Here is a 26,799-nt window from a genome sequence, read left to right on the forward strand (position 1 = left end):
ATATTACTTCCGGCGAAACGACGAAGTTTCCCGGTTCCTTGCGCATGGGGTATGCAGATGATTTTCTTCACGATGAAACTTCGGACGGCGGCTAGGCCCGGTTGGGCCGCGTGATTGCCCTGATCTATTTGATTTTGGATTAAATTTGTGGGATTGGAATGGAATGCAGATCGCAAACGATGATTTATACAATTCTCTTTTGGGAATCTTCTTTTTCTTTCGTTGGCTCGGTGTGGAAAGACACATGTGCTTTGGATAGACCACGATGTGCGGACGCATGGATGGATCCGATACCAAAGGAGGTACAGCTGGTTATGATTGCTTGGTCTGTGGACGGAAATAATAGGCGTCTGTAAGTCAGGGAATAGCCCAGAGATAGCCCGGCTATCTTGTTCACCTTCAGTCTTAAGTGGATGTTAGCGGAAGTACCAGGAGAAATAAACCTTGGAACCGGTCTCCTCATTCTATTCCAGATCAACCAATTGCCTCCCCCAGCAGGCTCGAACGGACCGATCGTCCTACCTCCGTTGGAAAAGAATGGTGACGCCAAAATGACCAGGGCACGGTCCATCAGCCTATACGGAGATGGTTTCCGAGCCAGTCAACCAATCTCAATTACCTCCCCCATGCTTACCCACTCCCTCGGTTTTCGACGGTTGCCCTGGTGTCCTCGGCTCCGATCATAGCATAACAAAATGGCCCGGCATAGTAGTCTAATATCGAGTCTGTCTAATGTCCTGTGGACAAGACTATTACATCATTCATAGACACGCACGGCATCAGTAGAAAAACCAAAAGGTCTAGACGCCCAAACACAGGTCGGGCGATGTCCGAGATGTCAAAGTCGAGGTGTACAGTATGGTTACCGCATTCTTCACCGTGTCTCGACCAAGAAAAAAGAAGATCGATATACCTATGCCGCAATGATTCCATCATGACTCGATCTATAACATTTCGAATTTGGGAACCACTTTCTCACACTTCCCCCCGTTCACCCTCTACCATGATGTTTTTTTCGGCTTTTCCAGGATGAACACGAAGCTAGTCAGAGAGGCTCCGGGGATACAACCAAAACAGTATAGGCCGTGCGGTAGGGTCTGTGGGCGCTGCTACGCCCCGTGTGACTGCAGAATCGCCGGCATCAACCATTGCCACACGCCTGAAGATTGATCGGATGTTGAAAGGGAGGGAGCTGATGCCGGAGGTGCTAGGTGGCTCTCCAATGGTGTTTCCACGGTAGTCGAGGCGTGTATTCATGTATATAATCTAGGATCAGGCGCACAGCCTGCCTTGGGTGCCCTGAGAGTGGATGAATAGGCAATGATCGGTGCTGTGGCGTCCACCGAGCCAAGACGCAGAATCACGTTCAAAGACGTCTTATGGAGGGGGTAGGGGAGGGGAGAGCAATAGATCATGGTTCCTGGCCACTAGTTTCCGACAGTGCGGTCACCCATGGAATAAGGGTCACGGTGTCGGCAGGCCTGTTGAAGTAGGCTTTCGGACTGGGGCTGTACCGGGAGAGAATGATTGATTATTTGATGATTTTGCTGTCCCCCATTTTAATTTTCTATTTCCGTGTCCCCTACAGGAACTAGCTCCTCTTCCCCAGTGACTAGGCCACTAGGGTAGTTTTAAGGGTGAACTGGCGGTCCTCGGGCACCTCGCGCTCGTTTCTCCTTCTTACTCTTCTTCCCGAGCCCCGAGATTTTCGACTGTACGACTGGAAGTAAACTCCTAGGGAATGTCAGCTCGAGCGAAGCTCCACTCTCCCGCCACACACGCCGCTTCTCGATCTTCGCCCATTTTCATTTCTATTTCCCAATTCTCACCTTTTCTATTCTCCTGATTTCCCCTCCTCCCCCTCCTCCACCTACCCTTTTAGCCCTGGAACTGGGGCTGTGCGCTGCAGAGCTTTTTTTTTTTCTTTTATTTTCTATTTTGCAGAAATTAATGCACATGGAGAGGGGCTAGAGTGGGAACAAATCGACCGCCCTAGCTCTTCTTTGGCAGCACTTGCACACACGGAACGGGTCGATTGTTGATAGGATTCATGTGGGATAGACTATGTTTCTAATGGTGGTGGCTTTACCTTTGCCTTTCCCTGATAGAGTCTTGACCGGCTCATTGGAACCCTCTTCTTCGTGATCCTCTAATTATCCTTCATTTTTCTTATCCTTCTTCTTTTCGTCCCCTCTTTTTCTTGGTGCCGTCCAGGTCACCTCTTCCCTCCCTCCGAACACCGCCACCTTTTCCTCTCTACGGTTCTTCCACGCCATGGGCGAAGTAGGCCGACCCTTAAGACCCATTGCTCCCCGAACCATGCCTCCAGGCGGGCCAGGAGGTTTACCACCGCATGGGGGCAATGGAGGAGGTCCTCCGGATGATGGCCGCATGAGAAGAGCTTCAACTGCTTGTAAAGAGTGTCAGAGGCGGCGAACTCGGGTAATTTGACCATTTATTTCTGCATGATTCCCTCCCTAGGCAACCCCCCACCCTTACCGTGCTTTGATCCACCCCTCTGTTTTCTCCTATGATTATTTTTCAGCTCCATATCCCGTCCTGCCGCTTTTCATTTCATTGTGATCTTCTTCTAACGATTTCCTCTTTTTTCCTCGCCGTGGAATAGTGCAGCGGAGAATCACCTTGCTCAGAATGTCTAGCGCATGACCGAGAGTGTATAGTTGATGAAACAACCGACAAGCGCCGCAAAGCTTCTCAACGGCGCACCCTAGAGGAATTAAACAACGTCCGCGAGTTTTTAGATCAATTGCTCGCCGTTTTCCGGAGTAGCGATACCGGTACCGTCCAGCAACTGGTTAACATAATCCGCGCCGGGGCGTCGCAGGACGAGCTGCGCAGTGCGGTCCAGACTCTACATGCCCAAAATCCCGAAAATCCCGACTTTCTTCGGCGCAGCGGTCCTTCACATCCACACCTTGATAATAATGATCCAGGCCATATGGGCAACTATTTCGACCCCCAATAGTTCCCCAGTCTTTTTTTTCTTCTCTCACATTTCTCCGATCTGGGGGGAAGGCGGATGTTCATGTTGCATAGCACTGGAGTGTGAAATAACTACCATTTCGGAGTGACTTGGGATTTTGATTAATTCTTCCATTTCTCCCACTTTCCATACTGCCAAGCGATCGCATACACGAACGACATGATCCTACATATCGCCAACAAAAGTCCACTTGAATTTGGATATCTTTGGTTGGTTTCTTGCTTTTTTTTTGTCTTGACTTCTTTTCTTTTTGCCTAATTTGATGTTGTCTGCTTGGGTCCTGGGACGATTCGTTGCTGTGACAGCGACATCAGATCAGAATAACTTCGCCCGCATGGGGCTACTAGAGGTCCTCTTGTCTGAGATTCCGCCAGGGATTCTATAAATCAAATGACCTTGCACACCTGTACATCTCTTACACTATTTACTGTTGGGTTTGATCTTTCAGCTGTATCTCGCTACCTGAGTCAGTAGTCAATGCTGCTGGGTTCTACTCTCCGATCTGAACATATCCCTAGAGGGCAAAGGCAAAAGGCTTATAGGCGCATGCTTCGCATGCAACCGTCACAGATCACCTCCAAAGCATGCAATAATGCAGCTCTCAGTCTTTCATCCATTTCTACGAAAACGACATCAACAGCAACAGAACCTCGATGCCTCGTTCTCTACCTCCTCTTTCACAATTCTGTCATGTGATATTCTCTGCATATGGGCCCCTTTGACGAACCTTCACACCACGGCTTGTGTGTCTCCCCGCTCAGCTTGAGTCTCAAGGTGGATGGAAGGTTGATATCCAATGGCACTAATAAAATGAGAAAGGGGGGGAGAGGCGTTCTCGTAAATACTTCAAATTTGGAGCGTCTTGCCTATTCATGTCATAATGTATCAGTGCTTCCAGTGTTCAGCCATTGGGAATTGCTCGGGTGTTTCTATACTTTGTGAATGTTTTGATCGGTAAGCGTCCGTTGGATTCCAAGGTTGGACTTCCTATATACCCAACTCATTCGAAATCAATGCCATTTAAGGCTGTGAAATTTGATTTCTATCCGGGTATTATAGCCACACTGGGTTAATCCGCTCTGTGCATTCGATTTCCAGAAAATCTGCTCCCTTCTTGGCCACCTTCGCGACCAAGTAGATAAAAACGAGGCATGAATAGGAGCAACATGTGTAATTAGTCTAGAAGCAATAGGGGTGATATGGCTGTCACAGTTTATCACGATGAGTTCACGGAGATCTAAGATTGAAATGGAGCCCAAGCTTTTGTACCAAGGACTGTACATAGTTCCTCCCATTGTATCGGGACCAAACGAATGATTCGACCGCAATCGGCTATGAGATGATGTCATTGTATTGTTTTTGTCCATATGAATGGCAAGCACATCGGCATCTATACTGCTTGCATGCCAAATCGCATCTCATGGCCTTGTCAAGATGTGATGGTACCCTAATGCAGTGGTACCTGAGTTCGGCAATTGGCAGATGCAGGACGAACTATCACCTCGCTTCTGCAGTGTTTGATCACTTAAATGACCCATTCAGGTTCAAGACTCGGCTGGGTCCAGACACTGCATCTATCATCCGTTGTCCCGCTGAACAATGGAATAGTATTATTTCACCTACATCGATTGAAAGGGTGTTAGAGAAAAAATCCGGGGCAGCCCGCAAAAAGGTGGAGAGGTTACCCCCCGCACCAACTCGCGACTGGTTGACCGAGTACTCCACATTTCTCCCAACACCTCGGATTCTTCTCCTTCCCCTCTCTTTTCCAAGTCAACACATATCACCGCAACTGACTCTCGGTCCACTGTTTGCTTCGGAAACCCAACACGCCTAATGCAGACCCCCATGTCCTGCTTGGCACTCCTGGCCCGCCGATCCCAGCATGACGACTGCTACTAGCGGGGCCTGGCCAGCCACGCAAGGGCCTACTGGGTCTGGAATGCTCGAAGATCCCGCCCACGAGGCGGAATCCCGCAAAAGAAAAGCCTCCGGGTCCGTGTCAAGTAAGAATGGCCGCCGTCAGAAAATTACGAGAGCTTGTGACTTGTGCAAGGTCAAAAAGACCAGGTGTACGGGCACTCTCCCGTGCACGAGGTGCACGCGGCTGTCGCTTCCATGCAGATACAATGCAGCATACTCCAGAGGCCTGCCACCGGACCCGCTACCTGCATCTCCCGCTCCCGACCTTTCTACTTCTGCGGCGACACTTGCATCGACGAGGACAGGCCGTCGGGATTCTAGGCCTAGTCATTGGTCCAGTGGCTCCTCTGGTGGCAGCACAGCCATTCAAAGGGCCAGCAACGCGGCCAGCAGCCATCATGTGGACTCAAGCCAACAGCATCAGACAACGTTCTTGCGAAACTCTCCCGAGCCCGGGTCGACGGATTTTGAGGGCAACTACATCGGCCCTGCTTCGGGGGTCTCATTCATCAATCGTGTTTGGAGCAGATTGCACCAAGACGAACGAGCGCACATTCCCGATATGTTCAAGGATGAGTCCTCGACTAATACCGCCGTCTTCATGTTTGGCGATAAGCCCTACAGTCATGACCAAGAGGTTGACTTTGTCTTGCCGCCCTTTGACAAAGCAATGGAGTTGATCGCTATTTACTTTGACTTCTCGATGGTGACATATCGCTTTTTGCATCGAGGCAGTGTGGAGAACTGGGTTAGACAAGTCTATGCGAACAATATCTCCGTAGCAAATCTCCCCGTAGGCAACCTGGTTGCCAGAACAGCCATTGTCCTTATGATTTTTGCCGTCGGCACTATCCACCAAAGTGTCCAGCCCAGGGATGGTCCGACGGAAAATGAGCGCTGGTATGCGGCATCCAAGTACATGTCATCCTTGGAGTCGGGTCCTCCACGTCTGGAGACTATCCAGGCCCGATTGATACAATGTCTTTTTCTTCTCTCTTCCTCTCGGGCTAATGAATGTTGGTATTCTTTTGGTACCGCCTTGCAAGTTGTCACGGCCCTGGGCTTACACCGGAAATGTCCAGTTAATCTATCAAAAAATGGGTGTTCATATTTCGAGCTGGAAATGCGAAAGCGGATCTTTTGGAGCGTATATACGTTGGACAAATACCTCAGCATTATATTCGGGCGGCCTCGACTTCTCCATGATGAAGATATCGATCAGGAACTTCCTGACGAAATGAACGACAATGATCTTCTAGAAGATGACCCTGCAAGACGGACAGGTTCCACAGACAGCATGATGATTGCCTCTGTCCTCCATTACCGGTCAGTCTTTTCTTTTTACCTGCTATGGCCATTTTTCTTTTCTCCTGGTATTCTCCCTAACGCTTTGTCTAGGCTCGGTCGCATACTAGGAGAGATATCCCGGCAGCTCTATAGCATCAATCCCCTTTCCCGAGACTCGCCCCTTGAAACTGCTGTCCGTCTTACCTCCGAGCTAGAGCGATGGAAGGAAAGTGTGCCACCTCTCTTCAATAGCGTCAGGCCTTCTAGTCTAATCCCACCACTCTGTCGGCAAAGCCAGGTCCTCCAACTCGCCTACTCCCACGCCATGATACATGTGACCCGCTCATTTCTTCTAAACGACTTCACCGACCTGAGCCGCAGACCAAGAGACCCCCGCCCGATGATAAGCACCCATATACACAAGTGTATTTCTGCCGCAGAAGATATCATGACTCTGGTTGATGATTTGGCGCAGCAAAAAATCTTTATCCAGTCCTTCTGGTTCACACATTACGTGACCTTTTGTGCCATTCTAGTTGTTTATATTCATATTATCCAACAACACCGTCAGTCAACTGCACCGAGCCCTTCTGCAGGAAGTCCCGCGGATGTCAACAAGTTACACCTTCTATTTTCTCTTGCAGAAACCTGCCAACAACACCTTGCTGAGGCGACGCGGAAGAATTGCCCTAGTCGCAGATATAGCATCATCCTCGAAGAATTGAGAAAGGAGGTCCATAGACACATTGGCGCGGCTGATTCCGCCAGTGCAACTCTGGCACCCGTCATGCGCGATGATAATAACGATACAATAGATAGACCAGCAACACCTGATGTAGTTGGGGAGACGGTTCCTTTTGATATAGAGAACATGAACTTCGCACCTATGCCCAGTATTCTGGGACGCGTAGAGCTGGGAACATCCATCGCTACTATGGAGGATACGGGACTGCTTGAAAGTCTTGAGGGCTCGATTTGGTGGGCTCAACTTGACTCGTGGGTATGTACAATGCAAAGTTATGGCTTTAAATTGTGCTGGGATAACTGATTTCTCTATAGGCCCTGTCCAGCTTTCCTAATGATCCCTCGACATTTGATTTCTAGATACGGTTTGTGGTGGCGTTGTCTTTATTTCTTTGTAGATGGACCGGAATGAGTTATGATGGTGTGCTACTGGATTTCGAAGGACGAAATCCCATGTTAGACGTTCTCCTGCTGTACGAATGAATCTAAACGTGTTCAGAAATCCTGTGGGTTGGTCATACTGTGATTTTTTCGTAAAAAATTCAAGGGACAATGAATGTGGAGTTTCGCCTCTCTTTCTGTGGGAGAGGAACGAGACAGGCGAAGTTGAAACAAAAGAAAACAGGAAGAAAAGAAAGGAAAGAAAAAAAAGCCACAAACTAGGCAAGCCAGCGGAAGAGGGACTGTTGGAGGGAACAGCAAAAAAGATGGACTCGCGGGGAATCGAACCCCGGACCACCCCCATGCTAAGGGGGTATTATACCACTAAACCACAAGCCCATTGGATGTTAGACCAGCACAGAGTTGTGCTTTATGATACAACATTAATTCAACTGCCAGCAGAGCGCGCATCCAAACAAGGATATCAGGTTCATCTAGCGCCCATGCAATGTCCAGGCACAACGATCATTTTGCACAAACTAATCAGTTCTGTGGCTCTATTGAGATTTTGAAAAGCTGTTCTGGGATTATAGTTAGTAACATTGTGAAAGTACGGACATGATATAGGTGCTGAAGTAGTTGTTGCCAATTTTGGCACTGGTTGAGGTGCATATATATCTCATGTGGCCCGCAGGTTAGATCCATCTATGCAAACATAATGTGGTAACTTTTTTTTTTCTTTTCCTCCACGCCCCATCCAAGACGTCTCTAGAACAGAATAAAATACAACTTATACATACATATGCATATTCAATACAAATTGTGATATTCCCCAGGTAGATACTTAACTCTATGCGCTATTGTCTCAATAGGGAAAAGAGTATACATCAACATCAATCATTGCATCGTAGCCCCTATTAACAATATATATGCGTGCAGATTAGTCGAAATCCACAGGCGGCAGACCTCTCTTCTCCAATGCACCCTGTATACGTCGTTTCATCGAGTCGATAGCATCTATCCAGGCCACTATGCCTTGTCCACCTTGGCCGGATGGCGGGCTTTTGTTTCCCCCAGGCCCACGCTGGAGTGAATCTTCGTCGACGAGCCATATCAGCCAACGAACCACAGAAACGGCTTTATCAATATCCCTCTCATCTGCAACGACGCGGAAAAGATAGGTGCAGAGCACCTCCGCATCTTCACTGTATGGGCCGTCTGTCGCAAAAGCAGCATGCCAGGCACTCACGGCATCCCGCAAATCCGGCAAGCTGGACAGGCGGCGGGACGTGAACACGGGCCGCTCGGGGAGAGGAGAGAGATGTAATGTTCTCTCGACCGGGATCGGGGCAGGAGCCGGTGCCTGTGGTTGCGAAATTGGCCGAGCTGCCGTAGATGGGGCGGTTCGAGCTCGCTGGAGCCTGGCCCGTTCCTGGTCCTCAAGGACCTCTCGTCGAATATCCTCGGGCAGCGCAGCTAGAAATTCAGCAGAAACACCCGGCTCTTCAACAGCCGGAGACTGCTGCTGAGGCCCAGGAATTTGATTTCGCACGGCCATGGCAGGATCAGGTAAAGCCGGTGGGCGCGAGAAACCAAAGGTGGACTGAGCCAGAGCCTTATTGCTACTCGTTGCAGACTTTGGCGGACGTCCCCGCCGTTTCTTCGGTGGTGAGGCTGGTCGTCGTAGCCCAAGGGACCCACCTGGTGCAGGCCCTGGCCAAGATAATGCAGGAGCCGCTGACTGAGCGGCTGCACCGGGTGGTTGACAATAGTATCCCAGGACCTCATTTCGAACATCGTCGGGCAATGCCGCCAAAGTTTCGGGATCCAACTGTGACTGTGGAGGGAGATCTGTCACACTGGGTCCCAGAGATCGACGGGATGGAGGGCAAGGGGACCGGGAGTGCGAGTCACGTCGGTCTTTTGCCTGGGCCACAAGCCTTGATCTGATATCGCCCGGTAACTCGGAGACAACCTTTGGGTCTGCCTGTGTGGGCATGATAAACTGGGAACCCGAAATGTTCAATGGCTTGTGTGCACTGTTGCTCAGTACAGGATCAACCTGGATTCGAGCGGAATATCCTTTGCGTGGGCTCTCCAATTCATCCGGATCCGTATTGACGGGTTTGCGAGATGGGGATTTTTGAAAGTTCAATTGGCGCTGGCTGCTTTCAAGGCTGGACGAGGGCCCAGGTTTCAGGGGTTCTAGCTTGGTCATTTGCACCCCGAGACCTCTGAGATCACCTGGTGAAAAATTGAGGCTTTTCAACATCGAGACGGCTTCCTTTGCTAAAATATCTGCGGTGTTGGTGGTCACGCCAATGACCACACTTTTGTTGAAGACATCGCATTTTCCATGGCCAAGATGCTTGACGGGCTCCAGTGGCGCATCCATAGATCTCCGCATGACCTTGAGGGTTAGTTGTTTGCCCTTGACGAGATTCTCAACCAGCCTTCGGCTCAATTCCTCGCATAGGGACCGAACAAAATCATCGGCTTGGTCCTGATTAACGAATCGAATGCCCCAATTGACCTCTGCCGAAACCGACTTCCTCATGACTTCATTGCCAACTTCCGTCTTGTCAATGCCCCGGGCATATTCCCAAATCCTAGTGCCCGTCTTTGGTCCCAGGGTAGAGGTCAATCTTTCTTTGGTGAGATCCCGGGCGTCTTTGACATATTTCACTCCAAGTTCTTCCAATTTTGACCCAAGGCTATAACCGACGCCCGGTAGATCTTGCACAGTGAGATTTCCAATGAAATCCAAAACATCATCCGGCTTCAACTGGAACTGACCAGCAGGCTTCGCCTTACGCAATGCCACCTTGGCCATCAAAATATTGCCGCCAATTCCCACCGACACAGCACATCCGGTTCTCTCCTTAATCTGGTCGCGCAAATCTTGTGCTATCTCGTCTGCCTTGAGTTGCTCGCGGTAGATGGAACCTTCTGATACAGCCTTCCCATCTGAACCACCCGCCTCCAGGCACAACGTTGTGACATCGATCAGGGCTTCATCAATGCTGACGCTCTGAGCAACACCATCAATAGACAACACTGAATTGTAGAACTTTCGACTGGCATCTTCATAAGCTGGGAAGTCGTAAGGGAGTACCTGCAGCTCAGGACAGGCCTGCAAGGCGCCTTTCATCCACATTCCATTTTTGACACCACGACCACGCGCAACATAATTACAGCTTGCGATTTCAGAGCCAGAACCAGAGCCATGAGCAATGGCCACTGGCTTTTCCCGCAGTTCAGGGTGTTTGAGGATAGAAACAGCGGCGAAGAATGAATCGAAGTCAACATGAAGAATGTATCTTCTTGCCCCCGGCGCCGGCTTTATAGAGGCTCGTAACAAAGCCTTTTCTCTGGTAGCAGCCTGAAGCTGAGCTTTCAGTTCAGCTTTCCATGTTGATAAGTGATGAAGGCGAGATTCTCGATAATACTGCTGGAGAAACTCCGGGTTCACAACACTTGATTTCCTCATTCGAGGGTCAGATAGGAGCTGTGCATTATATTCCTCTGATGTCATTTGCTTGGGTGCCTGGGAGATATGTGTATTGTTCATAGGCGATCCGGATGCATTAGGTAAGGGATCTTTAGATTGGGTATCAACAGAAGCGATCTCAGGATCAATTGAGGCATACATTTCCCCTTGGAGATCATTGCAAATGCCAAGGGTTCGTTCTCCCTCAAGGACCGAAAAGCTCGGGAAATCCCCATAGTCTGATTGAGTAGGTTGAGATGGTACTTGAGCTGCTTGTGGTGGTAGTTTTGATGGGGTGCTTGGGTCCTGATTCAAGTTGATCGGGCTTCTGTCAGTTGTGCTCATAGCTTGAAGTTGAGAATTGTACCAGCTTGTCTTGGATTGGTCTCGGTAGCCCGACTGCGGCGTGTTGGTTTGGCTGGTGAAACGGCCATCGTCAAATTTAAGCACTTTCTGAGCCTGACCTTCATCCACTACCCGAAACTCATCCCAAGGCAGTAGTCGTCCAGCCTTAATGCTTTCCGTCACCCAGGCTGGCTTCACGATGCGGTAGCGTCGAAATTCCTCGCGCTTCTTGGGGGTCAAGGAACTGGCAATAATGTGTGTGGCAATGGTCTTGCTATCGAGATACTGCAAGAAACCACCACCATGGCTGACAATCAGACGATGGAGATCTTGAAGAGAGGGCTGCGTATAGCCATTGACATGCGCAACCACCCCGCGAAAGATTGGCGAACAATCACCCGACGTGGCTCTGATCTCCGCATCTAGATTCTGTAACTTCACTTTCTTGCGTCGCATATAGTCGCCAAATCCCCCAAAGCTGGATGCTTCGTATTCTTCACCCGCTTCATCTTGGAAATCATCTATAAAGTTGCATCATAAGTATGTAAATCGCCAGGCGAAAGGGCGCTAGGGGATTTTATAGTCAGAACATACGACTTTCAATCCTTTTACGCACGGCGTTGGATGTCGCATCAAGACGAGAGCCCATGCTGGGCCAGCTGGACCACCATGACCGTCTTCGCTGTCAACGAAGTCAAAGATCGCACTTTGCCTCGAGGCTCGCGCGCCACGAAGAATCACGCGTCACTGGCAGAAATCAGGTGAGAAGGGGCGGTGTAAAGGGCGGTCCGCCAATGGAAATGGTCGAAGCGGTGAGGCCTGTGCGTTCAATATAATTGGCCAGAGACACATGGCAGAAAAAATTAATTTTTAAAAAAAAGGCAGAGAAGCTCCGGCGGATCTGGTTGCTACAGCTGCGGGTCGCATCCATCTTTTCTTCTTCATCCACGCCCATTTTCTCTCGGTGGTTCATTTTTTATCTCCCCCCTCTCTCCCTTACTCTGTTTTTCTGGTTCTCCCCTTATTCAATCCTTCAAAATGTCCGCAGTTCAGCCTGTTGCTGTCTACGCCCTCCGGGTCCCTCCCGGTGCTATGGTGCCCGCTGTGCCAAATGCCGCGGCCTCGGTCAGTCCAATAGTATTTTGATACCGCGCACACTTCAAACTGACATTGGATTCTAGTTCCGTGTGAGCATGGCTGCTATTGACCCTGATGAGGAGCCTGAGTTCGAGGATGGTGACTCCAGCAAGCCTGCCCGCGCCACCCTGAAGATTGTTCGCCCTCCTCCTGGTCTCGATATGGATGACTCCGATGACGAGGACTACAGCGACGAGGAGGATGATGAGGACGACTCCGATGACGAGGAGGTCAACGGTGGCCCCAGCGACAAGGAAAAGGCCCGCAAGCTCAAGCAGGCCGCCGCCCAGAAGGAGCTCGAGGAGGCCATGGAGGAGGATGACGATGAGGACGAGGATGATGGTGGTTTTGATCTGAAGGCTGCTATTTCAAAGCTCATCAAGGGCAAGGGCCCTGCTACCGATGATGATGAGTCTGATGATGAGTCCGACGAAGGTCTCGACCTTGACGAGAGTGTCATCTGTACCCTGAGCGCCGACAAGGTAAGGCAGTCGAATTATCAGGATTGACCAAGAAACAATGTCACTAATATTTTTTTCATAGAACTGCCAGCAACCTCTGGATATCACTGTCTGTGAGGGTGAGCGTGTTTTCTTCAAGAACACCGGTAGCCAGACTGTCTTCCTCACCGGCAACTACGTTATTGGTCTTGATGAGGGCCACCCCGACGAGTATGATGAGGATGAGGAAGATGACTACGACCTCTCTCCTGACGAGGATGAGCTTGATATGGATGCGATTATGGCCATGGATGACGACGAGAGCGACGACTTGGATGGGATGGACGACCCTCGCATCACGGAGGTCGACAGCGAGGAGGAGGCCCCCAAGCTTGTTCAGGCCAAGGGCAAGGGCAAGAACAAGCGCGCCGCCGAGTCTGAAGAGGATGGCCTCGACGACATGATGGCCAAGGGTGCCAAGGGCAAGACCGCCAAGGAGGAGCCCGCCCTAACCAAGGCTCAGCAGAAGAAGCAGAAGAAGAACAACGGCGAAGCTGCCGCCGTTGAGCAACCCAAGAAGGAGACCAAGACCGACAAGAAGGAGGCCAAGACCGACAAGAAGGTTCAGTTCGCCAAGAACCTCGAGCAGGGCCCCACTCCTTCTGGCGATAAGCCCACAGGCACCCTCGGAGTGAAGGAGGTCCGTGGCGTCAAGATTGATGACAAGAAGCTAGGTAAGGGTGTCGCTGCCAAGAGCGGCAACACTGTTGCCATGCGCTATATCGGCAAGCTCGAGGACGGCAAGGTCTTCGACTCCAACAAGAAGGGCAAGCCCTTCACCTTCAAGCTCGGCAAGGGCGAAGTCATCAAGGGCTGGGACATCGGTGTTGCTGGTATGGCTCCCGGTGGTGAGCGCCGTATCACCATTCCTCCTCAGCTCGCCTATGGCAAGAAGGCTTTGCCTGGCATCCCTGGCAACTCCAAGTTGATTTTCGATGTCAAGCTGCTGGAGATCAAGTAAATGCCTAACCAGGCATGAAATTTACCATGTAACTGTTGCGGTTTCGCTAGGGTGTTTTGTTTATTTGGTTTGCCGGTTTATTGCATGATTGTCTCGTGGTATCAGGCTTGTTTTACTATTCGTCGTGGTCATCACGAGGAATATTCGTCCCCCTGCATGGAAAAAGTGCCCAGTTTTGTTTCATAATCCTTTATCTGGCCGTCTGTATTTGAATGTACACAGCCTTCTGGCGGTTCATCTATCTACCATTGTTGATTGTCCTTTGCATAAATCTATAATATAGAGAGTTTGTTTCGCGTTCGGCATGAATGTCCATGCTTGTAGCTCGATTTTGGAAGGCGAGCTAGAAAGTCCCCCGAAAGCGCTTGCCTCCTGCGGACATGTGACTTTATAACTTCTTCTCCTGCAGTAGCAAAGCAACATGGACTCATAATCAATGCAGCTGATCACATCTTGCCAATATGCTCTATCGTTAATCAAAGATCGCCAAGCGTGGATGCTTTCGCTATAAATGATCATCATTCTTTGACCTCGCGCAGCGCATCGCATCAACCACATCGCAAGATGACAGTCTCTTACGGGAAGAAATTACGACATCGACGAAGTGTTTTCGGTCTTTGGATCCCGACCAAAGTTGTTGCCCACCGGAGCAAACCCAACGCATCTCCCCCTGACTCTGCAGCATCAGATAGTCCTGCTTCCCGCGAATCTATCGCCACTGGGGCCAATAGAGGCCTGTTCCGAGGTCGGCTCACCAGAAGCCGCTCCAAGATTTTGTTTTTTCTGGGACTAGGAACTTTTTCCAACAGTAAGCTCATGAAGCTCCCAAAGCTGCCTGCAAAAGTGGATGGTATCGTTGATCATGAGTTGCAGGCAATAAAGCGAGCGCCGGATCTGACTCATGTGAAGCTGTTCGTGGTTCAGAACAAGACCAAAGAATATCATCCACAGGTTACAATCAGCCTAGTTCAGTCTATGAGAATGATTGTTGTTACACCGAGAGTGAATCTCAATCTACCACCACGTCCGACAACGCTCAATTAAACATTGCCGGGACATTATACACAAGCGATTATGATGTTGTATCTCCGACTCGCAAGATTAACGCACAGCTTGACGGGGAAGATGCCCCTCAAAGTGGGATTGAGAGTGATGAGGGCGGCTCCAGTCTGGCGGCGGAAGCACAAAGCCTTTCGGGCTTGAACCTCGTGGACCGGGTTTCTCAGAGACTTTCAGTAACATTTGGCCACCCTACCGTTGTTCGCCGAGCTCATTTGCGGTCAAGACCAAGCATTCTTTTTCTCGATTCTCCAGTCACAACCAGCTCGAGCAAGCAAGGGGATGGTGCGAATGACAGCTCGGATCCATCGACAACGCCAAGTAGCAATAGCTCCCCCGTCAGTTATTCCACACAGTCGACGCCACTCACATCTGGGGAGCCAAGTCCTTCTTCTGAAAAGTTCAAAGCCTCTCATACAGAATGGTCCGCCCTACCAGGCTGCGTTGCCGATCAGGGCTCCTCTTCTGGCACGAAATCACCCACCATTACGCCATCTATTGTCACGGTAGAAAATGCCGCTGTGGCCAAGGTATACTTGGAGCTTTACTTCAACTCAATCTTTGAAAACCTGGATCCACGTGTGGAGCGTCAACATGAATTAGAGCAACATATCTACGCTTTTCAGCTCTCTCCCGAGGAGCAGAGTGCTGTCAGACGAACCTGGGCGGTGCAAGAAAATGAGTACCTACGTCAATGTCGGACTCTCAAGACCTGCATGAAGTCTTCTCATGCAGTGTCTATCGCTGGATATGAGGTGATCAAAGTCCTGGGCAAAGGGAGTTTTGGCGTGGTGCGCCTCGTCCGTGAAAAGGGAAATAATAAGACGACCGCAGCTGACGAGACTTCAGCACGGGATGCAAGTACTATTAGCTCAAGAGGAAGACACCTGGAGATGTTGAGATCGGCAGTCGATGGGACCAGACACAGCCGGCGAAAATTTATGACGGGGGAAAAGAAGGAAGTATACGCGATGAAAGTGATCAAAAAATCTGATATGATACGCAACTGTCAGGAGGGCCACATTCGAGCCGAGCGAGATTTTCTGGTTGCATCCGAGAAGTCTCGCTGGGTTGTACCCCTGATTACAAGTTTTCAGGATAGCAGTCATCTTTATCTCGTTATGGACTATATGGTTGGTGGAGACTTCCTCGGTCTGTTGATTCGCAAGGATATACTTCATGAAGAATGGACGAGATTCTACATTGCTGAAATGGTTCTCTGCATTGAAGAGGCCCATAGGCTTTGTTGGATTCACCGTGATGTCAAGCCGGACAACTTTCTGATTTCTGCCTCTGGTCACTTGAAAATCTCTGATTTCGGACTGGCTTTCAACGGGCACTGGGCCCACGATCAGACCTATTACAACAATCACCGGTACTCTCTCGCGGACAGACTAGGCATTCCTGTTATGGGCGATGTTGAAGACCAAACGCAAGCCGCCGAAGCAATGAATCAATGCGTTCCGGAAGTTAGACCGCAGGGCTTGGGTGATTATTCCAAATATCAAGTGCCGTCAACGGATCTCCTTGAATGGCGCAACAGCAAAGAGAGGCGGCGGTTTGCAAAGAGTGTTGTTGGAACCAGTCAGTATATGGCTCCAGAGGTGATTCGAGGCGAAATGTATGATGGGCGATGCGACTGGTGGAGTTTGGGTATTATTTTATATGAGGTAAGATGAACGCCCAATTACATCTAAGAAGTCTCATCCTCACGAAAAATCCGCAGTGCTTGTATGGGTTCACCCCTTTTGCTTGTGAAAATCGGCACGACACTAAAATAAAAATCCTGGTAAGGCCTTACACCCGAAACTTTTCAAGCGATACCTCAGACAATAACATAAATGGTTCTAGCAACATTCAAAGACTCTTCAATTCCCCCGAGAAAAGCCCACAGACAAGCTGGTATCTCAGGATGCAATTGACCTTATGGGACGAATCCTCCGGGAGCGTGAATTTCGACTCTGTTCGCAGAAATATCACGCCAATGATATGTTAACGGGACGTCCTGTTTGCGCTCAATTCCTGTACTCCATGGACCCTCGTTATAGGAACATCACCAGCTACTGGGTATACCCCAATGACGCAGCCGATATCAAGGCTCACCCTTTCTTTAGAGACATCCGTTGGAATGAGCTCCATCTTAGCCAGCCCCCATTAATCCCGCGAGTCAAAAATTGGGAAGATACTCGATATTTTGATGACTGGAAGACTGTCGGAAACATCAATCCAGAGCCAGAGAATAGCGACTCAAGTGAGACAGAGGATGACACCGACGTCCAGCTATTGCCAGGAGCCGATCCTGCAGATTCCACGGCTCCTCCGCCTCCGGAACAATTGAAAGGGTCAAATGAAATCGCAGCAAAAGTACCCAAAGCCCAGAAGGCTGAGAATAAACGGGAGAAGAAGCGTCCACGCGACAAAATTTTGCGGGACAAGAAAATCGGCAGAGCGGCTTTAGAAATTCGGAAGAGGGGTGCATTTTTGGGATATACATATCGCCGACCGAAGGGCCCAGCCATGGCACTCAGTGCGGAAAGAGGTCGCCAGCCATTCGTGAGAGGAGCCTTGACAGACCTATATGCTCTATGAGAGTGTGGGAATTGGGTTGAACAAGACCCTGACAGACGCTCCGATACGTCGATGAACACTGCTTGTTTTGATTCGTCTATTCATATCATGTAAATCTCGTTTTTGACCCGTTTCTTTCCTTAACCTCTCCAGTCTTGTCCGGTGCTGGAGCTGTGGTTTGTTCATTTGTCTTCCATTCCTTTTGTATATTATTAATAAGACTATCGGCATGTTTGAGATTTCAAGTCTTTCTGTAGTCCCAACAAACTAGGCGGCTCTGTCCGGCGGTAGGGTCTAGTACTATCAACTTATGTACTTATTGATACTTTGAAGACGTCAATCTCCTGTCCATGAGCTACACCAGGTTTATGTGAAACTTGGAAGCATTATTTGCAACTATACTATGAAAAATGACAGCCTTAAGCGCCAGAATCGGCCATCTTTCCACTTGTGACCTTGGATGGCGAGTCACTGTCTAGCTGCCTACCATCCTATCCTGCCTCTATTCTAGTTATCCTCCCAGCCTGATCTTGGAACTGGACTTCTACTTCTTACCGATCTTTCTATTACGGAACAACGAAGATTGAGGTTGTGGCTCAGGACCAAATTCTTTCGTCTGTGACGTGATAAAGGGCTATAAAGAAGATTTCCATTTCATTGTTCATTATTCTCCATGCAACGCCTTTATTAGCATAGGAAATTATCATTGAAATAAAGATAAAACCATATTTACGAAGTGATTCTGGAAGTGATTCAATTATTGATGACACAATGCTACACAATTAATTTCTCTGTTTTCATCCCCAGTCAACAGCCCACTGCCCTGTCAAGCAGTATCCTTGAGAATTCTGGTACAAATTTAATTATTCTAAAGGCCCTATAGCCTAGAGGCTAAGTACTGATTTCTTTTAACTAGTGGTAACAAGCGAAGGTGGTATGTGTAAAGATGATGTTCCATTTTCCTCAGTAGAGGTCGTGAAAAGCTAAGCTACTGACGTAAAGCAAGCTGTGATGGTAGTTAGTTAACTAACACCTATGTAGTCTTGATTTTTTCTAAAATTGGTTCTAATTGTAATAACTATATACTGTACCAAGCTGCCACCTAACACTAATTACGCCTCTATGGCTCAGTGGTAAGGCGTCTGACTTGTATTACTACAATCCATCAGAAGATCCGTGGTTCAATTCCGCGTGGAGGCATTTCTTTTTTTTTTTTCTCATTGGCCTTCTCATTGGCCTCCTTTACGTACACACCTTTAGATACGAAGGTTTCACCTCCATCTTCTTTCATAATGTTTTGATTAACTTCTTATTTTCTCTCATCCACTTGATCTCAATTTCAGGAGTAGTCTTCTTGTAATCACCAGAGCTTGCCTATGCCACAAAAACCCAAAATAACCTATCGTCCCAGGCAGATAGAAAGAGGATTCTACAGGATAGTGTGGTTAGTCTATTATGCCTTTAGGCCGGGATGTGCAAAGGTAAACGGTTCTTATAATTCACAGGGTCTCAAGTCCTAATATTGCCAAAAAAAATCCAGCAAGTTATGCCAAATGGGTCTTATGCTGCTGCTTGACGTAATAAAAAGATCTCATCACACAAAAGTACAGGCGTATTCCCATTCTCATCAAAGAGTGTGCGTTATAAAGAAAACAATGACTACCGATAATAAAGTCATGGGGGTGGGGTATCAAATCGGAACAAAATGAACACTAGGCGCAGAAGAACTAGAAACGCGGACAGTACTCTGAGGCAATGCGATTAGAGGACAGGGGCACTCATGGAGAAAGCCGAATCGGTAACACGATCCTCGGGCTTCATAGTACCATTGAGCAACGGACAAAGCTTTTTGTTTGTCTTGATATGTCCAACCTGACCGCAATTTGCACATTTGCGCTGGGTACCCGTAGGCTTTCCATCAGCAGGAGAATCCCCTGAACGAGCAATACCCTTCTGCTTCTCACGAGCAAAGCGGCGTTCTTTGTTCCGATTAAGGCGGATAAGTTCAGCTTCCAGCAACTTGCGGTTGCGAGCGTCGACCTCGGGATCGCCTGTAGGCTGCAGAGATTCAAGCTTGGTAGTGAGAGCCTCCGTACGATGGCGGTGCTGAATATAGTGTCGAATGACCCGTGGATCCCAAACGAGTTGCTCTTTTTCCAAAATCTCCCCATTGGGCGCCTTGAACTGACGGGTGATGCGTAAAACTTTGCCCTTTTGGCTGGTAAAGCTCATTCTGCTGAATTGACTGGTGGTCTCATCATCGTATCGGCTGCGGTTCGGACCGGGAGTCGGCGCTTCAGAACGTGGCGTTGGCTTGCTGAGTTCATCTTCGTCGGGTTGATCCATATCACTCTCTTCATCGGAGTGCTCGACAGTAGAGGACAAGCTTGCTTTCTGGGCATCCCAGATCCGGCGAATGGAAGTTTCGTACGATTTTTGCTGACGCGCCACATTGTAACTATGACCGCCGAGCTCCTTGAGGCGCTGTGCATCCAGCTTGTCTTCTACACTCTCACCAATGGCTTTGAATCCGCCCTTCATGGATGTCTTGATGAAGTTGAAACCTTCACCACGACCAGTTGGGTCACCCTCGCCATGGAGCTTTAGCATAGCTTTGCCCTGTGAAGCAAGCAAGAAATTGCGAGTGGCCTTCCAAGGAGCCATCTGCTGCTCAAAGCTCTCGCTCTCCTCATCTTCATCATTCTCATTGCTATTTTCAGCATCGTTTCCGAAACCAGTATCATGAAGATGTTGTTGACCGACTTGCATCGACTCTAGCAGACAGACATCTTCAGGCTGAACCCACGATCGAATCGTGTCTTGATCTGGCAGGACTGGGTCTAGAGGCTTCCAATATTTGGTGTCTTTGTCGTGCTGAAGAAAGTCTTTGACCTTCTGTCGATTCTGCATGTCAGTGGTGCCAGGAATGTGAGCCGTGACATCACTGATTGAGAGCCGCTCGTCGGGGCTCTTCTTGAGAAGCCGATAAACGAGCATTTTCATGCGATTTTTTGCGACGGTAGTAACCTTGCGCGAGTGTGGCCCAGGAATGTCGACAGAGGGGAATTGCTGTCCAGCCACAAAGAAATTTTCGATGTTACGCAGGAAATAATTCATGCCCCCAGACCCAGTAGTGCTGCGAATGACTAGGAAGTCCGTTGGTTTGGTTTGGTGCGGAAACAGTGGAGCTCTGTACATTGAATTTGAAATTGCGGGGGTAGTCTCTCCAGGGTCGACATGTCCAAAGATAGAGAACGGACTTTTGTCTTGCGGCAATAAGACAGCTGTTTCGCCAAGCTCGCATTTGGGACGATTGGCATCGTCTTGGCCTTTTCTTCGATAATAGTTGATAAACCGATTGCACATGCCAAAATTAGAGAGAGAAAAGGGGGCCTCTTCAGAGTATTCCACCAATAGCACACTGGAGTTATCGCCCATTGATAGTGCCTTGGTTGAATTGTAAAGAGCCTTGGCATCCTTGCCTTTTTGATGCTTGCGCTTGAAATGCACCGTGTTCTTGAACCAGCTAGTTTGACCTACTCGGAAATGCATAGCGGGCCGGTGGAAAGATCTTGCTTCGGTCTTCTGCAGCTCGGTCTTATAGTATGGCCACTGCAAGCGCAAAGCTGGTAAAGCGTGCTCGAGTGAGACATTTCCAAGAGTGCTTCGAATCTTGTTTTGATGATTCTGCTTCAACATGTCGTAAGCTTGGTCGTTTGAGATGTTGTATCGCTGAGTTATACGGCGCGTTAGATTCACATCGACTTCTTCCCTGGTTCGAGGGGCGGTCTGTTTTGGCTTCAGAATTGCAGCTTCTGGCCTCAACTCCTCAACCAAGATGTTAGGATCATTCAAATCGATTGTGACTTTCTTCGCAATTTGAGCTACGGCCTGTTCGGGGTCGTCCAAAAGAGGGATGTCCAGGTGTGAAAGAGCAATCACATCCATGGAAGTTGGTCCAGTCTTTCGCTTCTTGGATGGATGGTTCGCGTCAATTAACCAATCCGGCTCATCTTCCTCAAAGCTATCAGTCTCCTTCGATGCAGGTGGGGCTGGTTCCTCCAAGGTGGAAAAATCCTCATCTTTGACATCCCAATCGGCGCAAATAGTTCGCAGGTCCTGCATGCTGAAACCCCCTGGAAGAATCTCATCCATTTCCACATCGCCGAGATCGAAGTCCTCTTTTGCATCTTCGTTGTCTTGGACGGCTTCTGTTATCAGCACAATCCCTAATGCATCTTGGTCAAGGCCCCTTTTATTTGGTTGGCCAGTTCTGAAGACACGCTCCTGGTCTGGGGCAAGCTCGATGTTAACTTTTGTTGGGAGAACTGGCTTCGGGACCTTGAGAGGTTGCTTGCCAAGGTAAAACGCTTTCTTGTGCGGAATGAGCTCCAGCCAACGAGGAAGTGTATCGCGGTCAAAACCAGGGAATAACGAATGAAGAAGCTCCTCATGATTCTCTGGCGGTGCAGGCGGATGCTCAGGGTCATTTTTGCCTGACATCGCAAACAACTGCTGCTGGAGTTTCCAAGCACGAAGGGTGCTTTCATCCATTTCTTCCGATATAACACTCTCATTATCCAGGAGCTCATCATCGTCTACCTCCATATTTTGATCTTGTGGTTCGGGTGCGGGGGGAATGGGAGGTAACTCGACAGGTTGGTTTGTCAGGGATGGCTCTTCATCTTCGAAGAGACCCTGCGTATGATCCATCTGGCCAGCAGGTGGAGGGGACATCGGCTCTTCGCCGAAGAGATCATCGAGGTTGTCTTCCTGTGTTTGCGCGCCATCATCTGCACCCCCAAAAATGTCGTCTCCGGTCCCAAAAAGCCCGCCATCATCTCCCTCAAGGGTTGCGAAAGGGTCGTCATGGGTCGCATCGTTGTCCGCAAAATGCGGCGGAGCTGCGACTTCCTCTTCTTCGGGGAGATCATCATCGTCGAAATCTTCATAATCAACGGCATCGTCTGCCTTCTCGCCAACATCCAGGTCTCGCGTAAGGAAGTCAAACTGTGGGCCACCTTCGTAGTTGTTCAGCTGGCGCATCACATTATCGAACTCGGCATCCTCCGGGGCCTCTGAGGCCGCACTTTTTGTGGCATGAGGCATTTTGGACTTCTGTGCAGGAGAAATAGGGTCGATGGTGACTGAGAAGATGTCAAGAGCCGTCTGAAGCTAAGGAGTCCGAAAGGACGGCGAGAGAATGGACGTAGGCGGTGGCGTGAGCCAGGCGGACAGGCAAAAGGGCGGGATTAAAACATGTGCATCGAGTTGAGTTTCCTGCCTTCCAAATATAAATGCAGATCTGCCTAGCCAAACTGGACAGAATGAAAGAGTGAAGAGTGAGCGGTTAAGAACTGATCACAGGTCAGTCGCGGGACGGCGGCCTGAAGAGCGGCGAGCGACACGCGCAAAAGCCACAAAATACGCTAACCCTAATAGGCAAGAAGCTCGGGTGTGCGGACTCTAACATCGCTTTATGTCCCATGCACTCCAGATCAACATTATCCTGGACCAAATATTCCATCCATATATATATTGATAATGAGTCCTTATGGATACTGTGTCAAGGAGCTTCAGGCTCTGTTGTTATTCCTCATTCACATAGAAGGCATCAGAGAACATCCGGGCTAGAGTTGGCTCTTGAATAAGGTATCATGCTATTTTGGAAGTGGCATAGAGCCCCCAAGTCTCCTTGATCTTCCACTTAATCTCATCTCTACTGATGCCTCACATTAATTCTCAAATTGAACAGATTGTAATATATGGCCTACCTATATCAAAAAAGTTCATTCATAAAAGCATTTCCATTATTATTCATATTCAAGAAGATAGAAGAAGCCGCTCATTATTTTACATTGAAATCGCCGTAAAAGACACACAGTGCCTTGCTCGCACCATCCATACAGTAGTGCACGACGGCTGTTTTGCGCCTATCTGGGGCGTATTTTGCCAGTTGTCTCACGTCAGAGGATCTGGGCAAATAGAGCGCCATATGGGGAGTAAAAGGGAGTATTCTTTGTAGAGAGTTTCCAAAGAATAAGGCTCCATGGTGGATAAGTTGAAAACCTGATCTGAACGGTATCCGGGACCTAATTTTTGATCATGATTCAGCTAATTTCTTCAGAAAGGAGGTTCAATTGAGCTTACCACCCCAAGGAGGACTGGCAAAGATTATGCTGTAAGGTGCAAGATCTTTGAGTTGATTCTTTAGAATCTGGAAGCAATCGCCTTCAAACCAGGTGATTAGGTTCTCCACACCGTAGATCTTCGCGTTGTGCTTAGCACATTGAAGAACAGCAGGGTTCCTTTCAATAGCATAGACCCGTTTCCATTTGCCTGTTTTTGCAAAGGCAATGGTATTGCCACCAGCTCCGGCAAAGGCATCAACCAGGATGCTACGCCCAGCCGGAGCAGACTCCGCGAGGTGTGCTGCTATTTTACTATATGAAGTATGTAAGCTCGCGCAAATGTGTAGATTAAAACGAACAGAGAGACACAAACTTTGCAACAGGTTCCGGAGTCACGCCAAACCAAGCATCATCTGTAAGCCATATTCCCTCATCATATTTGGAGAAAATGCGGTATCGTTGAGCCCAATAGCTATGCAGCAGGTCAGCTGTCTGAGATTCATAACTTTCAAGGTGTGTAAACTAACTTCTGAATATCCCAAGGAACTTCCTGGAGACTATTGTAATGATGCACCTCCGGTGGTGCGTCTTCTGTGTCTGTCATCGTGCTCGTGTTGTGTAGGTGTCGAGGATATAAATCGCAAGTCTTCGATAACAGCGCCGATAAAGACCAAATTGTGTTTGTGGTGTTTGCACTGCATCCGGCCAGCTCGCCCGCTGCCCGCAATGGATAGCTTCTCCAGAAATTACATGTATTACTGGGCCCTCCCACAACCTCATCGCTTCTGAAATTTACTTGGTTATCGCAATGTTTGGTGCGCTTAACCGGTTCATCGGCCGACTGGATGGTGAGCCCGCCCAGCAGCCTCGGAATGGACCGAGCGACAATGCCTTTGGATTCCAGGTGCTTCGCAACAAAGACGCCGAGCTCCCCTTAGAGCCATGGTTTGATTTCATTGTGGGAATTAATGGACATACTATTGTATATATGCTTTCTTTTCCTTACCTTCTTGTAAGGCATCTTCGCTGACACTTCCATGCCGATATGTAGGAGGACCCAGACCCAACCCTGTTTGCGACAGAGGTGCGCAACTGCGCCGGATCAAGCCTGACACTCGAAGTCTGGAGCGCAAAGGTAAGTCCGGCTATGGGTGGCTATTACACGACTGCTTAATCAGTTCCTTACTCGCTCTGCAGGGACAACGGACACATACCGTCTCAATTCCTGTACCAACAACAAATCCGTCTCTTGGTCTCGCTTTGCAGCTCGCCCCCCTTTCCTCCACACAAAACATTTGGCATGTCCTCGGCATTCCGTCACCACTGAGCCCAGCCTACCGAGCGGGTCTTCTTCCACACTCGGACTACATTATCGGAACTCCAAGTGGAACATTACGAGGGGAGTCTGCCCTCGGGGAGCTGGTAGAGGACCACCTTGATCGCACATTGATCCTCTGGGTATACAATAGCGAGTTCGATGTAGTACGAGAAGTCGAGATCGTCCCTACGAGAGGCTGGGGCGGTGAAGGTGCTGTTGGTGCAGAGCTAGGGTTTGGCGCTTTGCACCGATTGCCAATTGGATTGGGTGAAGAGGTTGAAGGACCGGGCGAGGTTGTCTTTGAAACCCGAGAAGATGGGACTTCCGGACAAACTCCAGATCCCAATGCCGTCGCCCCGAGCTTTGGAGCACCTTCAAGCTTTCTTGTACCGGCCAATATGGCCTCGCCTCCTCCTCTGGCCGCACAAACTCGAGTTGTTTCGCCAGGAGGAATATCACCGTCCAACCGTCGCGGAGCAAAGCCGCGGCATGGAGTTTCCCCTAATCGGACATTTGATGATTACTTTGCCGAAGGTGAACAGAAAAGCCGGGAACAAGACTTCGCGCCTTCACGGAAAGGAACCCCTCTTCCCCCGCCGCCTAAAGCAGGCGTCTCACCGGTCCATGAAGACAATCCAGCCTCCGCAGTATCAGAGCCAGTGGAGGGAGAGCCAGGACCGGCGGAGGAATCATAATGACATGATTTGCATGGAAAGCGTTCGCTGTAGAGTATTAACTATTAACGAGTTGACCATTATACCAATCACAACTATCTTACATCATCCTTCAGACCTTGAGGGGAAAAGGTTGTTTAGAAACAACAAACAACATTGAACCAATAAATATTTTTTCAGACAAAGGGGACTGGTCCGGATTAAATCATCGGATCTACGAGTTCTAGACGTACATATGCAAGAGATGAAACTCCCCCTTCGAGCCACCAAACAGTGGCTGAAATATCAAACCAGGCTAACTCTAATGGCCCTTGCTCACCAGCTCCTCAAGCTTCTTCCGAGTCTCACCAATCTTGTCCTCCATCATCTGGCGGGCCATCCCGCTGTGAGCAATTCCCGTGTACCAGATATGCTCCGCCCGCTCCCGGAGAGCCAAGTGCTTCTCTGCAACAACAGGGAACTTCTTCTCATACTCCCACGCGAGATCCGTGACATTCTGCATTGTCACAGGGAGCAGGGTGAAAGCCGCGACAGTACCGAAGGTAAGCGGGGACAGAGTGCGGAGGAAAATACCGCGGTTGCGTGACACGATGGAGCCGGCCATAGCGGACACGACAACGTAGATACCGCCAGGAGTCAGGCGTTCGCCAGACTCAGCAGAAGGAGCGAGCGATGCGACGGTGTTGGTGAATGCATTCTCGATGTGCAGGGCGCGAGACAAGAAGTCATTGAAGCCGTTCTCAGCGGCCAGGGAGTGAGAGTATAGGAAAAGTCGAGCCTGCCGGATCTGGGCAGTCAGGATGTCTGTCGGAGTGGGCGAGGAAGAGGAAGATTGCGAAGGAAGCAGAGAGATTGCCTTGGGAGCCGGGGCCGCGGGCTTGGAGGGTTCCGGGAGGTCAGATGGGAGGTCGTCGTAGATGGGTTTTCGCTATATTGGGCAAGCAGTCACATGTCAGATAGATCTATCCTTGCGTTGATGCGTTTAAATATCGGGTCTCGGTGATCTAACCTCGCGGGGCTCTTCTGCGAAAGCAGTCTGCTTGGGGTATAGGGCGATACCTCCTGCTAGGAGGGTGGCTGCGATCGGAGCCACGGCGCGCTGGGGACGAGTCAGTACGCCATTGACGGATCAATTACACCGGAGGCGATGCGATGCATCTAAAGAAAAACAAACGTACCTGCTGCAACATCGGCCGGAACGACATCCTGGAGGTGTGAGGGGGAGAGGGAGTAGAGGGAGGTGGTTGAGGATGAAGCAAAGTCGGGTTGAAGCCAAG

The 26,799-nt window shown here is 49.5% G+C and overlaps 9 protein-coding genes across 9 annotated transcripts; 5 read left to right on the forward strand and 4 right to left on the reverse strand.

Annotated features, from left to right (window-relative positions):
• Window positions 1–2,274: 2,274 nt before the first annotated feature.
• N7462_010546 (Zn(II)2Cys6 transcription factor domain-containing protein) lies at window positions 2,275–2,986 on the forward strand (the record flags this gene model as incomplete). Its single annotated transcript, XM_057082260.1, has 2 exons — window positions 2,275–2,442; window positions 2,627–2,986. The coding sequence occupies 2 exons, from the start codon at window positions 2,275–2,277 to the stop codon at window positions 2,984–2,986; spliced, it is 528 nt and encodes a 175-aa protein (XP_056929300.1).
• Window positions 2,987–4,889: 1,903 nt separating this feature from the next.
• On the forward strand, window positions 4,890–7,318 carry N7462_010547 (Zn(II)2Cys6 transcription factor; the record flags this gene model as incomplete). The annotated part of the gene is made up of 3 exons (XM_057082261.1): window positions 4,890–6,253; window positions 6,326–7,214; window positions 7,274–7,318. 3 exons carry the CDS (start codon window positions 4,890–4,892, stop codon window positions 7,316–7,318), a joined length of 2,298 nt encoding a protein of 765 aa, XP_056929301.1.
• Window positions 7,319–8,279: 961 nt separating this feature from the next.
• Window positions 8,280–11,823, reverse strand: N7462_010548 (putative DNA damage repair protein Mus42; the record flags this gene model as incomplete). The annotated part of the gene is made up of 2 exons (XM_057082262.1): window positions 8,280–11,695; window positions 11,769–11,823. 2 exons carry the CDS (start codon window positions 11,821–11,823, stop codon window positions 8,280–8,282), a joined length of 3,471 nt encoding a protein of 1,156 aa, XP_056929302.1.
• Window positions 11,824–12,212: 389 nt separating this feature from the next.
• On the forward strand, window positions 12,213–13,772 carry N7462_010549 (FK506-binding protein 4; the record flags this gene model as incomplete). The annotated part of the gene is made up of 3 exons (XM_057082263.1): window positions 12,213–12,299; window positions 12,356–12,793; window positions 12,855–13,772. The coding sequence occupies 3 exons, from the start codon at window positions 12,213–12,215 to the stop codon at window positions 13,770–13,772; spliced, it is 1,443 nt and encodes a 480-aa protein (XP_056929303.1).
• A 564-nt stretch (window positions 13,773–14,336) lies between these two features.
• Window positions 14,337–17,420, forward strand: N7462_010550 (serine/threonine-protein kinase; the record flags this gene model as incomplete). Its single annotated transcript, XM_057082264.1, is given in 4 exon segments — window positions 14,337–14,723; window positions 14,735–16,501; window positions 16,558–16,620; window positions 16,683–17,420. The coding sequence occupies 4 exon segments, from the start codon at window positions 14,337–14,339 to the stop codon at window positions 17,418–17,420; spliced, it is 2,955 nt and encodes a 984-aa protein (XP_056929304.1).
• A 1,740-nt stretch (window positions 17,421–19,160) lies between these two features.
• N7462_010551 (transcription initiation factor TFIID subunit 1 family protein) lies at window positions 19,161–22,508 on the reverse strand (the record flags this gene model as incomplete). Its single annotated transcript, XM_057082265.1, has 1 exon — window positions 19,161–22,508. The coding sequence occupies one exon, from the start codon at window positions 22,506–22,508 to the stop codon at window positions 19,161–19,163; it is 3,348 nt and encodes a 1,115-aa protein (XP_056929305.1).
• Window positions 22,509–23,535: 1,027 nt separating this feature from the next.
• N7462_010552 (RNA methyltransferase) lies at window positions 23,536–24,134 on the reverse strand (the record flags this gene model as incomplete). Its single annotated transcript, XM_057082266.1, has 3 exons — window positions 23,536–23,834; window positions 23,890–24,002; window positions 24,058–24,134. The coding sequence occupies 3 exons, from the start codon at window positions 24,132–24,134 to the stop codon at window positions 23,536–23,538; spliced, it is 489 nt and encodes a 162-aa protein (XP_056929306.1).
• Window positions 24,135–24,338: 204 nt separating this feature from the next.
• On the forward strand, window positions 24,339–25,543 carry N7462_010553 (uncharacterized protein; the record flags this gene model as incomplete). Its single annotated transcript, XM_057082267.1, has 3 exons — window positions 24,339–24,512; window positions 24,582–24,665; window positions 24,728–25,543. The coding sequence occupies 3 exons, from the start codon at window positions 24,339–24,341 to the stop codon at window positions 25,541–25,543; spliced, it is 1,074 nt and encodes a 357-aa protein (XP_056929307.1).
• A 280-nt stretch (window positions 25,544–25,823) lies between these two features.
• On the reverse strand, window positions 25,824–26,727 carry N7462_010554 (MICOS complex subunit MIC26/MIC27; the record flags this gene model as incomplete). The annotated part of the gene is made up of 3 exons (XM_057082268.1): window positions 25,824–26,450; window positions 26,532–26,621; window positions 26,701–26,727. 3 exons carry the CDS (start codon window positions 26,725–26,727, stop codon window positions 25,824–25,826), a joined length of 744 nt encoding a protein of 247 aa, XP_056929308.1.
• Between the last annotated feature and the right edge of the window lie 72 nt (window positions 26,728–26,799).

This window comes from Penicillium macrosclerotiorum (genome assembly GCF_028827735.1).
Source record: "Penicillium macrosclerotiorum strain IBT 26536 chromosome Unknown utg000010l_segment0_segment0, whole genome shotgun sequence".
In the NCBI taxonomy this organism is placed as follows: Eukaryota; Fungi; Ascomycota; class Eurotiomycetes; order Eurotiales; family Aspergillaceae; genus Penicillium; species Penicillium macrosclerotiorum.